A 13,368-nucleotide genomic window follows, 5' to 3' on the forward strand; every position below is an offset into this window, starting at 1 on the left:
GCATGCAAAAATCTGCAGATTCAGGACTTGAACTCCTTGTAACAAGGATTAGAATTATTTTTTAATCTAAGATAATATTTTTTTTCTTGTTTGAATACTTCTATGTTTTGTCAAAAAAAAACTTCTTTAGAAAGATGTCAGTGCATTGTCAGTACTGATGAGGAGAGGCAAAAAGGCCGAATTAAACTGATCTATAAATATTTCACACTGACTAAAAGAAAAGGAGCTTGGACAAGGTAGCAGACAACTCAAACATTATTATTAGAGGAATGAGAGCTTTCAGACAATGTTGCAGGTCTCTTTTTTAAATGTATAAAAGTCACCAGTTTAATTATTACAGGACATCACTTCTCTCCATCAGTGTTAGATTCTACCATAATTTGGCAAATCCTCTACAGTCTACATGGAATTTCTTGACTGAAATGTTAACATAAGCACTGTTACAGGTGCAAGTCTCAAGGTCTAAAGCATCTCAGAGTTAAAGGCTGCAAATGGAACTTTTCCAGGTACTAACACAAGAGACTTTTGATAAAAAGCCTTTGCTGCAAACACACATGGCATATTGAGCTCACAAAGAACACATGTAAAACACATACATACACCAGATAATGAAGTTTACTTGTTGTTTAGTGAGTGGTATATGCTACCTACTGAAACATACAGCACACATTAAGATACTGTATGTACAACACTATATACCATAAGGTATGGACAGTGTAAAAAGAGAAGTGAGTGTACACCTCTTACATACTGGAATACAGAACTAGATAGCATATATACACACATCATACTGTAAAGCAGATGGAACATAATGATAAATCATAAATCTTAAATTTACTATGCATTGAAATGTTCTGAATTCAATGAATTGAAATCAGAATAGCCTTTCCACTGAGAATTCTGTAATTATGTAGTTTCTCATTTTTTAATTGGAATAAAATGGTGAATTTGGTATTTTTTATGAAACATTTTTGTAATTGTTTTAGGTCAGGGGATTTTTTGTTCTTTAAGTAGCATTTTAAAATTTTGCTTTTTTTTTTTTCCCACTTTAAGACATACAAGAAAAAACAAGCTCAGAGTCACTTCAGAACAAAGCATTGACATATTCTGCTCCACAAAATTTCAAATGTTCCCTGTTAGCACTATCTAAATGCTTCATTTTGGATTGACTTTTTGCACAAAATAAATCACATTTGATGTATATACTTTCTTGTTTGTAGGTCTATTTTGAGTAGAAAATTCATTTGTCCATTAAAAGATGTTCACGGGAAAAAATATTGTTAACGTTGTCAGTGGTTGTAGAACATTATGAAAACATTTCAGTCTGTGATCTTACTTATCTCATAAAATGCAATATTTCTAAAGTAAGGCACTGATGACTCTGCAAAGCATGATAAAGTAATTGTATGCATGCATAAAGAAGAGAATGAATATTTCATATGCCTATATATGTTTCTTTTACTTTATAAAGTACTACAAGAAAAAATGACAAATATTTTCACGCTCTTTCCTAGATGAGAATTCCTATTTAATTCCCATTCTTGCTGCATTATTATAAACTACCAAAAGTGCTGAGTGTTAAAAATTCAGTCTGTTACCCAACATCGTATGTAGACACATAGACATGGAATAGGGTAGAATAGTTCAGTTGGAAGGGACCTACAAATATCATCTAATCTAACTGCTTGACCACTTGTACAGGGTATCAACAACCTCACTAGGAAGCCTGTTCCAAGTATTTGACCACTCTCAGGGTAAGAAATCTTTCCTAACATCAGGTCTGAACTTCCCCTGGCACAGCTTTGCACTGTTCCCTTGTGTTCTATCATTGGTTACCAGGGAGAAGGGATTAAACACAACATAGACCTATGAACCTTTGCTTAACTAGGTTTTTCTAAAAAGAGGGCTAAAATAAACTTTAAATGAAGATTAATGATGGCAGCAAGCTGGAGAAATAGTACTTAATACAAGATAAAATATAATTGATATGTTGTTCACTGCTCCTTTTGCTGTTACACTGTATTTAAATTATTTTTTTCAATTTTAAACATAACTATGTTTCTCAACACAATCTCTTTTCTATGTCATCATATGTTTCCATGGCAAAAGTTCCACATGCTTCTGAGAAAACAAACAAACAAACAAACAAAAAACAACAACAAAAAAAACAGGCTATTACTGGGTGCTTTTTTCCCTCCATGACAAAATAGCATTGATTTCATGGGGATATTTCTTTATTCTCAAGTACTTCATGTTGCACAATGCAACAAATGCCTTCAGCAGTCCTACTCCTCTCTGTACTGCATCATGGGGACCTAGCCAAAAGCCAGGATTCATCATGGGACAAAGCTACAGGATGTCCTGTGGTACCTTGTTGAGTAATGGACTAAAAGTGATCTGCCTGGGGTAGAACTGTAGAATTTCAAGGAAAGTGAATGGCTCACTCATGGCTTGGGATTTCTTAATTAGGGGACAGCTGCTACAAAATGTCATTCATGAAATAACTTGTCCACTAAAGGTGGGACTAAGTGAGCACTAACCCCTCAGGAAGGTAGCTCAGTGACTTCGATTTTATCTGCAAAGGAACTTCCAGGTCAAGGAAAATAATTAGGTTTTGACTGCATCCAGCACCACACATGCCATCAGATAAGGCAATGATTGTAAATCAAGGCAAATAGTTTCAAGCTGAGCATTCAGGGTCTTGAAAGTACAATCACAATGATCAGAATTTCAGTGAAGTGCCAGTGTTGCCTTCTGCTGTTAATCCTTTCACAAGAAGAACTCTCAAGTTTCTGCTGCTTGCAAAACGGCACATCACAGGGTCTTGTGGCATGATGGGACCATAAGCTATCACTGGCTAGAGGACATGCTACCAATATAAGCTCACTGCTAAAGCTCCTCTTGTGTTGCATGACTACATATCAGACACTGCTGGTTAATAAATTTAAAGATCTGCCATCTTGCCCATTTGGCAGATGTGACACCATGGTGCTGTGAATGCATAGTCTTGGCTGTGAAGGAAAAAGAGGCAGACAGCAGTTTTGTGCAAACACAAATTTAACATTTAACATGAGTTTGGTCTCTAGGAAGACCCTGGAGACTGGGTGTGCAGTCTGGCAGTGCTGCCTGCAGCAAACACCAGATGTCTGGCCAGAGTCTGCAGAGTACATGGTACCAGGTTCACCTGGGGTGTGTTCTGGGAGCATGGACCTGCCTTTCCTGGTCTTAATATGTGCTGCAGGTTTATCAGCTGGCATTTCCAAGTCACAGCTCATAACCTGAGCTCACTCCAGCCATGAAAATCCCTCTCTATGCTCAGCTCATGAGGCATGCTGGGACAATGGAGTATATATTCAATACATAGCTCATTTCTGTGATTATTTTGCTATAGCAGATACTGATCATTACTTGACAAGCATTCACTAAACAAACTAGTTCCAAACATGATCCTGAGAATTGTTTACACAAAAATACAACTCCAGTTGTTCTTTTCATATGCTTCTGCTCTACAGACAACACCTAGAAATCAGGGCACTAGTTTGTAGCTGATGTAGCCTGGAAGTACAAAATTGAATCATATTTTAGGCAGTGTTGTAAAAAGATATATGGAAATTTTAATCGTCCTGTGGCTGACTGCACATATCTGCATCTATAAAATGTAACGGTGCATCTTCAGAATCACAAAGGGCAGCTATAAACTCCAGCAGTAAAGCAATGGTGCCTATTTTCTGTTGTTGCTTTTGAAAATTTCCCCAAAGTGAACTTTAAAAAAACAAGCAAAGCCTTTCAATTTGCCAACCCACATGTCCATAAGAGAAAGGGAAAACATTAAAACAAGTTCACGCATAGAGTCTTGGATGTTATAGTTGGCTAGATCTGATTGCAGGTACATTTCTCAAGTGTTTTAAAAAGCAACAACCCATTAAGCATTTATTTTGGTTGTTGAGAATCACTGTACACTATGCATTACTTTAATGTTTACTTCCTTTTCTCTACTTACTATGTTGAACTTAAATCATTGCTTCATGTATGCCTCTTATAAGTACATTACCATGTTTCACTTCACCCACCAAGTAACCCTGTGGTTAGAGACCACAGCCCTTTGGTTTTCTGCAGTCCATCTAATGAAAACCAGTTTAGATGTAATTTCAAAATGTGGAAGAGATCCAAGAATCAGTATCATATTTGTGTCCTGTGCATAAGATGTCTGATAAAGACTACTTTTTTTTTGAGCTTAGTATTGAAATGTCTCATGGAGATAGAATTTTTAATCCACTGTTTTAAAAATATCATTGAACTATTTGAAAAATCCTGTCAGATGAGGTTTCTCTGTACGAGCTGAACATCTCAGCAGTTATAAGTCCACCTGCACTGTGCAGAGATCATGCACAAAACCAATTCAAACATAGTTGAAATACCTCTGATATTACCCTGAAAGCATTTATAACATTTTGTGGTTTTCAGAACACTGAACAAAATTTAAAGAAGATGAACTGAATCACAAGACATGCGAGAACTTTTTAATAATAACAGTTGCTGATGTTTTTAAATCAGTTTCTCTGATTCATCAATTTTCATGGACTATATTGAGACACTATATTGCTCCTTCTGTGCAAATATGATGTCAATACGGCTCTCTCCCAAAGTCCATTGCAATGGGGAAAAAAAAAAAAAAAAGAATCCCATTAGCTCCAATGGTTTGAGGAAAATTTCCCCAAAACCACACTGGAATTCTGCAAATATATGCATTTTCCATGCATATAGCCTTACCTCTGAAACCAGAAGTAGGAGATGTAATTCTCATTGGTAGAGGCAAGAGTCTGTTGCTCTTACTCCCCACTGGAATGTTCTTTCTTTAAATAATGCACCAGTCTTAATGATGAATATTGTAAGATTTGCTGGTAAAAATACTTGCAAGGTCTCCCCTGAATAAAATAATTCTGATACACAGTTATAATACTTATCTCAATTGATACTCTCTGAATACACAAAAATGGCTGTGTGTATTTACCTTCCAGGTGACTCTAATACTTTGTGAAGATATAGGCTCAAGCTGAACATCCTGAGGTGGACCGTCGGGAGCTGGAAAGAAAGAAAAGAGATACATCAAACCTGTCCTCACAGAACTCAGAATTCTGCACTTCATATGCTATGCTACCATATTAACATACCAGCATCACAAAGACTTGGGCAGTGACAGTATCATATGATAAACTGAAGACACTACTTTGATCAAAGAAAACCAGAGACTAGCATCTTATTCAGGTATCATCTCTGATCAACAGTGAAATACAAGAAACACCAAAATGTAGCAACCTGGCAAATGAAATAAGAGTGAATTATAATGATTTTTCTCATTTAGTGACATGCTCACAATGCTGCTTCTGTTTTGTAAATAAGGAAGATGTATTTTTGTGTGTCAGAGCTCTGTAAGTGATAGCAAAGTAGCAGAACCCATTTAAATGCGGGTGAGTCTGGACCTCCTCAGCCAGCCTTCATCATGCCTCACTTTCCAGAGGGACACCCTTTGTTTGCTGGAGACTGAGCACATGCAGCCAAATATCAGATGTCTTATACATGAAAACCTGCACAATTTATAATCCTTCTATGCCCTCCTCCTTGACCAATGTAGGTATCCCAGACTGGGAATCAGACAAAAAATATCAGGGGGAAGAAGCATGCTACAGCCCACGCTAAGTAAGGAGGAGTTTCATCTACTATTGATATGCTGCCAAGGGTGTGCATGATGACTTAAATACAAATGAGAAGAGAAGGCCCTGAGTCTAGAAGCACTTGCTTGTCAGAATGACACCTACAAAGCAGATCAAGAATCGACTGGGACTGAATGGAGAGGTGTGAAGTAAATTGCTTGCTCAGCGAGGTAAATCATTGCAAAAGGGAGATCTGAAGAAAGAAATGAAGTAATCTCAGGCTGTTTCAAGAGAGTTCCCTAGATGAAGAATGTGGCCTCAGTAAAAAGTTGAATTAATTTTAATACCATGACAAGGGAAGTAAGGCGATAAAAAGGGTAAGATGGGGCTGTTGGAGGTGGAGCAGCAGTAAATGACAGCTGTAGTGAAAGGAACCAGAACATTTAACTGATGAAAGCAAGAAGACCCAGAATACAACCTGTAATATGTTTAAGTTATTAAATATGCCCTATGCTGTGCTGTTCTTGACTGTCCTTCATAGGGAAAATTTTCAAAGGTTGAAAGAACTTTATTTCCATTCTCCTTGCATTCATGTACAAGAAGGAGAGGAAAAAAAGTCCACTAGCAAAAATGAGGTCTCTATGATTTATTTATTTATTTATTTATTTATTTATTTTAATTCTGTCCTTGATTCTCTCCCCCCTGCTTACTAACATGAATGCCATTTCTCTGGGAACATTATAATGTAGCAGAATCGAGCAAAGCATTTGATCCTAAAAATAGGTTTTAAAATGTGCTCCTTAAAGTCTTACATTTTCCTTGAAAGACCCCAAAAGTTTTTACAGACCTGAATTGTTCCCAGCATCCATGGGAAATGTTAATGTTGTTAAATAAAAGGTCATTTATTTTACACACTTAATGACATAGAGATTTTGTGACAAAGACATAACACAGAAATCTCAGCTTGCTCTATTGATTTCAATATTAAACAACTTCTATAAAATCCTTTTTTTTTTTTTTTTTTTTTTTTTCTTCCTGATAAGCATTAGTGAAAGAGTGTACTTGCAGTGCATTTTCCAACATAGGAACAAATTGGGGTGGTATAGATGAAAAGATGTGGTTTGTAAGCTTTGAAATCATGGCTAGCTGCATGAAAGTACAAAACTAAGTGCTTGACTGTCCATTTGCCACAGAGACCCTTTACAGCTTTCTTTCAAATAGCTAGTGCTGGGTCACTTAGTTTACAGTAATATGAAATATGTAATCCACACCCTTGCAAATGGCTTGGCTTGAGCTGTTCAGTTTTTATATTGCCTTTCTTGTACCTTTATTTTGCTCTCTTCTTATTAGCTTTTCCCTTATTCCCTTCACCCATGCTGTTTTCCATTTGCTATTGTAAAAACAGAGGACAGAAGTAAACAGTGATCAAAAAAATGATAGTCCTGTGCATTGCACACCACCTGAAATCAAAACCCAGGAGGCAAACATCACATACTTTGCCTAGGCCTGACCTCCCCTCTTCCAATTGTTCCCTAAGAGGATCAGTGACTTCTGCATACAGTTCCTCACCGCTGGTCTCTCCAAATAGGTGGTGCTTTTAAAAACAGAAACAAAAGGATCAATCATTTTGAAACTTGTTTACAAAGAACTGAATAAAATGTTATAATAAGGTTCCATTCCATTCATGGGGGGGCTTTTTAAAATTATTTTATTTATTGATTTATTTCGGGTCAGCTGCTGGTCCTGACAACTTAATTATGAGTCAGAAAACAAAAACAAAAACAAACACACAAACAAACAACAACAACAACAAAAAAAAACTCAGCAAGTAAGAAATATTCTAAGCATGAGTGAAAAACTGAGAATGAGAGAGGAGATCCAAGAACCAACACTCTACTTTGATGTTTATGGACAAGGAAAGATGGGCATTTTGGAGATATAGATGATGCCAGATGGAAGAACGAATAATCTGTTTTCTATAGGGATTTAATATTTTCATTGAATAAAAGAAGAGAAGAACACTGACCAAATGAGAAATATTTTGCAAACTATTCACCATGAATAAAGCTCTTCACTGAAAGCTCATAAAAATGTGAATGTTCTTCATAACCTTCCTTCCACTAGGATGAAAAAAAAACCAAACACCTGGTGAAGAAAGAAATGTAGCTCATGTTGTGTCCTGTTTACTCAGCTTTGCACTGTGAGCCCTTGCATCCTACTCTTATTCAAAAAGTCCCTTGGAACCAAAAACATGTTCTTCTCACAAGGGGCACATTTTCACTGTGGTAGCTTCTCCCACAGTGAAAATGAGTGGGAATTATAGAATTATACTCATATGAACTGAACTGAAAATCCATCATCAAGTGTTTAAAGTCTAGACCAACTTGAATCTTGAAAAAGAAATAGGGTTTTCACTGCCAGGACAGTCACCCAGATATCTGCATTATGGTTTTCCTTTCAAAATCCCCAAAGAGGAAAGCATTTCTGACTTCAGATAAAATAGCAGAAAAACTAGAATTACCAAGTTAAAATGTGTTTTCAAATGCAAATTATCAACTTCCTGCCTGATCAAGTCTTTTCAGAGTAATGTTACCCTGTTTCAGTGGGCTAAGGGTGTTGAATCCGCTTAGCTACTTTTAAAAGTGCACCTTTAACCATTATATATAATTACAATATATATCTGGCAGAAGTATTTACAACCATTCAACTTTTTCATTCCTAACTGCTTCAAGAGAGCTGTAGCACTTTTCTCCCATAAGTCTTCTCCTGCATCACATGTAACATGCAGGACTTGTGATGTGAGAGCATTCATCAGGCATAGCCCTGAGAAATAAACATAAGACAGCATTGGAAGACAGCAATTAAAGCACACAAACAAGAGGCTCCAGACATTAAAGTGAAAATGCAGGCACAGCTCTCTTGCTACAGAAACCTGTAATGATATAGAAGAATACATGGAAACAAAGAACAGGGGGATGACCCTAATTAATGACAGCCAACTGACGTATACAGTAATTAGAAAACTAAACGGTGAGTGGGCTGGGGGATGGAATAGACAAAGGAATTTTGCATTCCTGAATGTTATCAAATGCAGATAACTTAAATTAGTTACCTATACTAATACCTCAGCATCTAACAACAGCCACAAGATCCACAGGGTCTGAACCATACATAGAAATACAATGCTGGTTGTGATGCCTAACTGTGGATACATGTGTGCATTTTCCAGCAACCAAAACTGAAAATTTGGAGCATAATGTCTTCTTTGACCACTAGATGCCACCGAACTGCTTTAATTACAGGCCTGCATGATGAAGTTACAAAAGTCACAGTGTTTCATTGGAAAAAAATCAGTAATTCTTTCGATGTAGCTGCAGCAAGAGGCAGAATTTCAAGTAAAGACTCCTCACGTCAGAGAACAATAATTCCCAGCATGATTTAGATGCTACAAAACCAGAGTGTACCTGCTTCATCAGTTGTGATGGTGAGCTCATTGCTGGCCTCACTCTTGCCAATGCGGTTCTTGGCATACATGCGAATGTTGTAAGTTGAGGAAGGGTGGAGGTCAATGATAGTGGCTTGGTTTAGTTGAGGGGAAACATCTTTGGTTCTCTGAACAGAATCCCAAGAGTCTATTTAATAAGAGATTAAAACAAAACAGACATATAAAATATGATGTTAATGTTATCAACAAAAGTCTGCAGTTAAACCATCCGGTGCAGCAGGATTCTGCCCTTGTAGAATTAACCCAGATAATACCTAGTGCTATATACAAAAAACAAGTGATCACATTCTTTCATGGCTCTCCAAGCTGCTTCAAGTGTAGCGCTGTAAAGAATAAGATCTCGGCCACAAACAAATCTGAGAGAATAGCTGATCCTCTGCCTTTTTGAGGGTTGGTGAGAGCAGCAAAGATTCTCCAGCTTTGTGTCTGTGTGTACATGCCGGTTTTTATTTTTATTTTTATTTTTAGTACTGTTACAGTGGAACAATTTTGAAAAAGATGGGAGCTGCTGCTTGTGGTGGTCAGCTCCCAGTACACTGCTCCAGAAGAGGAGTCCGATTCAGCATGGAAGTTGGTTATGCTCACAAAAGGGAATTCATAAATAGGAATGAAGAGTTCTTGGATTAGCAGAGATCAAGCAGAAAGTTTGGTTCCAAACTCCAGGAACTCAGACCACAGTTAGCACAAGCTTGGAGTACCTTGCTGGCTTAGACATGGGACTCAGCACCCTCCAGCACTGCTGTTATTGCCCTGACTCATGTTAGGATACAAGAACAGTTTAAAACACAGGGAATTAAAAATCTTCTTAGCTGTTTGCATATATCTGTAAAAAAAAAAAAAAAAAAAAAAAAAAAGAGTGCATTGTTATTAATCGTAATTGCTGTTCCTCTGTCAGCTATATTTTAATAAATTCTCCACACATATAATAGGAAAAAAGGATTGAAATTGGCTAAATACAGCAAACCCTCAATTTCATCTATGAAGTTAGTTTCTGCAAACAGAATTGCAGAATCTATCTGTTTAAAGCATCTTGCTATCTCTTTTGAGCTGCCATCCATCATTTTTTTTCTTACAGCAGCCAAGGTTTCTTTTTTAACCTCTGCAACATCCTAAGGGTGATGTCGCTGAGGGCTCTACAGTAGTGTTTTACAGTATGGGTCACTGTAGGCAGATTCAAGGAAAGCTCAGCAGATGAGAAAGACTAGTTTAAAAATAGAAAGTTTACTCAGATACAGAATATTTGCACACACTGTGTAAATTCTTTATATGTAGCTTGCTAGAAGGTACACAAGTTGTCACAATGACATCTGCAGCTTCACTGGTCACAGAGCCTTTTTTGCTTGTCTGTGTGGCTTAATTTACCCAGAAAAATACTTGGGAATTAGCCATTTATGTGCTAACCAAATGCACTTGGATTTATTTTTCCTTGGTAACTGAGATTGCCAAAGCTTCCTCAAAAGCTCTAAAAGAGTTACCCACAGGCAGTACCGACTGCTTTCAGTTGATTTTCTTAAACTCTACAGAATTTCTTCAACATGCTAATAGAGAAGTGTTATCAGTGTCCTACATTGTGGCTTATAATCCCTGATACTTTGTTTTAAAATATGTCACTTACCAAGTGACATAGTAACCATTTGCTCACATCTGAAGCTCTCCAAAGCCAAATGCTTCACAGGATAGTTTGAAACCCCCACAATGTACCAAAACGAGATTTCAGACACTGTCGGTTAAGAATTAGCCAGAAATGAGAGGCTCTCTACAGATATGAACTTTACATCTCTGTATAAGTTAGAAAATGAGAGAACTTGTAGGGGAGTGACAAGGTTGATCTAGGGTGTGGTGAAGCCCACGTGCTCTCCTCAGCCGTGAGGAGAGTCCTCGACCTGGCTGGTGTATGTCATGGTAACAAGGGTTCTGCATAAGAGGCCATGAAAATATCTGGGGACCTTTGAATCCAATGTGCAAAACTGCACTACCAGGATCTGTACTAAACTGCAGCAGTAGTAATAGCATGGGTTATTTCTGTATCCCTGGGAAATCTTGATCAGCAGTTATATTCTATTGTATTAGACTATCTACAAGCACAGAAGGAGGCTCTGTTCGAGTATACCATGCCAACAGGAAAAGAATTGAAAAGAAAAGACACATTTAGCTTGGAGAATGTGTTAAATTTCCCTTGATGTGGATATTTTCTTTTAATATTGTCCATATAATACTACATTGCTTAAGTTTTCAAGCACTAGTTTCAAATACTGACCTCTGAGTGGTAAAACTCTGCAGTATATATTAAGTGCAGAAATCAAATAAATGGATTTGAAAATTCCTGTGATTCTTAGTAGATTAAATAATGGCATACCATGGAGGAAGAGAGATGAAAACTCAGTCTTCTGTACTTATAAATGTAGGCTTCCAATGTTTATTTATAACTAAGGTTTGAACTTCAGAGCTATATTTTGATATGTGTATCCCCTTTTTGAAGAGGAAAGCAAATGAACAAAGGCAATCACCCCAGCTGAGTAAGTGCAGAAAAAAATTAATCAATTTGTCTCCAAAATTGCTTTCAGTTGAAAAACAGTTTAAATAGTCTTAATAAGAAAAAAAGAATAAGTGTTAATTCATTTTGTTTCTGGCAAATCCTAAAAATATTTTCTTGCTTACAGGTGTTAAATATTTTTTCAATGAGGTATTAGGATTGACTCTTGGTTCCTTGGTTTAAAATCTACTCACCTAGAAGACTGAAAAAGCACAGAAAACAAGTAGCAATAGGCTAACAACAACAACAGCAAAAAGTTAAAGTTAAGCATGGAAATTTAAATGTGATTTTTATTCCACTCATGAAATGTGACATCCAGGCACTTCTCGATGTTATATAAAATGCACACTGACACAATGATTTATGAAACATTTATGATTTTATGAAAACTAACAGCTTCTCACTCATTCCTAAAATAAAGGCTGAAGCTTTGGGATTGCTCTACAGAAGACAATTAGGCCTATTTGCTCTTCAGTTCTAATTTCAGTGAAATGACTGCCTCTTCCCACGCGCGGGTGAGGAACTATCTGTCTTTGCCTGCGGTGCCATCTAGCGACACGGTCCAACACCGCAGCCAGCTGAGGCTGCCTGCTTGGCAGGTTTTGGGGAAAAAAGCCTCCGTTCTTCAAAAGCATCTGCATCCTGAAGTGGCAGGACTTTACCTAAGGATGCAGAAAAAATCCACCTACCTGTTTCTACCTTCAAAACATTTTGTATACCTCAGATAGAAAGGCCTGATGGCTACACATCAGTGATTTCAATGAAGGACCAGGTCTGAGTGCCACAGTTACATTTCTGTACAGACAGACATTGTATCTGAATACTGAAATGGCCTGAAATGCTGAGCTCCCACTATTCATACTGCTCTTGACCACAAACAAACAAACAAACAAGACACATGAAACAAAACAAAACAAAACCATACATACGCAATATGCATATTCACACTTGTAGAGGGTACCCAATATGTCTTTTTGTCTGATGGCATGGCAAGGATGGGTGGGATACATGAGGGTAGTACCATATAGCAGAGTTCATGCATGATAAGTGGTCATCTGAACAGTCTCTGAAACTGAGAGGTTTTGCAGTTTTCCTTGTGAAGTCCACATTATGCATCCAACTGCAGACCCATTTTTGAGTCCCCAGAGTAAGTAAAATAGATGGAAAATTTAGCAATAGACTCAGCTTTGAAATCTGCTTTTAGTTTTAGTATATCACCTTATGTATGGAAACCACCTGCTGGAGTCAACTAATTATACCAAAATTAAACCTTTTGATGAAGGGAGAAACAGTAGAAGAAAAATACCTGGACATCTTGGTTGTGAAGAAACATTGGGAAAAAGAAAAAACATACAACTAAGCGAGAAATGTTTTCCAGCATTTACAGAGAACCTAAGACACAGCTGTTGTCACAGCCAGGCAGAAGCCATCTCCAAGAAGATTGTTCTGGAGATCTTTCTTGGCTGTCTGAGCAAGGAACACCATAAGTTGCAGAATAAAAGTTTCACCATCCTCCTAGTGACTTTGTAGCCATTGAGGCATATCTGTAAGCCACCCTTGCCTTTGTGGCAAGGACATTTTCCCTTTGTTTTCTCAAAGAGAGAAAAGTAGTCCTAGCTGTTCAGTGCAGAGGACTATGTTGCACCATCCATTCATCCTGCAGTTTCTCACAGAGCTAA

At 37.4% G+C, this 13,368-nt stretch overlaps 1 protein-coding gene across 5 annotated transcripts in view; it reads right to left on the reverse strand.

Annotated features, from left to right (window-relative positions):
• The window catches only part of DSCAM (DS cell adhesion molecule), a 478,055-nt gene that overhangs the window by 90,965 nt on the left and 373,722 nt on the right, over positions 1-13,368 (reverse strand). For all 5 annotated transcript variants that reach the window (XM_035315830.1, XM_035315828.1, XM_035315829.1 and 2 more), the window contains exons 15-16: positions 9,116-9,283; positions 5,012-5,082 (exon numbers count right to left, since the gene is read on the reverse strand). In XM_035315830.1, the coding sequence (XP_035171721.1) occupies positions 5,012-5,082; positions 9,116-9,283 (239 nt within the window). The remainder of the gene's footprint in view (positions 1-5,011; positions 5,083-9,115; positions 9,284-13,368) is intronic.

The sequence above is a fragment of the Oxyura jamaicensis genome, chromosome 1, assembly GCF_011077185.1.
Source record: "Oxyura jamaicensis isolate SHBP4307 breed ruddy duck chromosome 1, BPBGC_Ojam_1.0, whole genome shotgun sequence".
In the NCBI taxonomy this organism is placed as follows: domain Eukaryota; kingdom Metazoa; phylum Chordata; class Aves; order Anseriformes; family Anatidae; genus Oxyura; species Oxyura jamaicensis.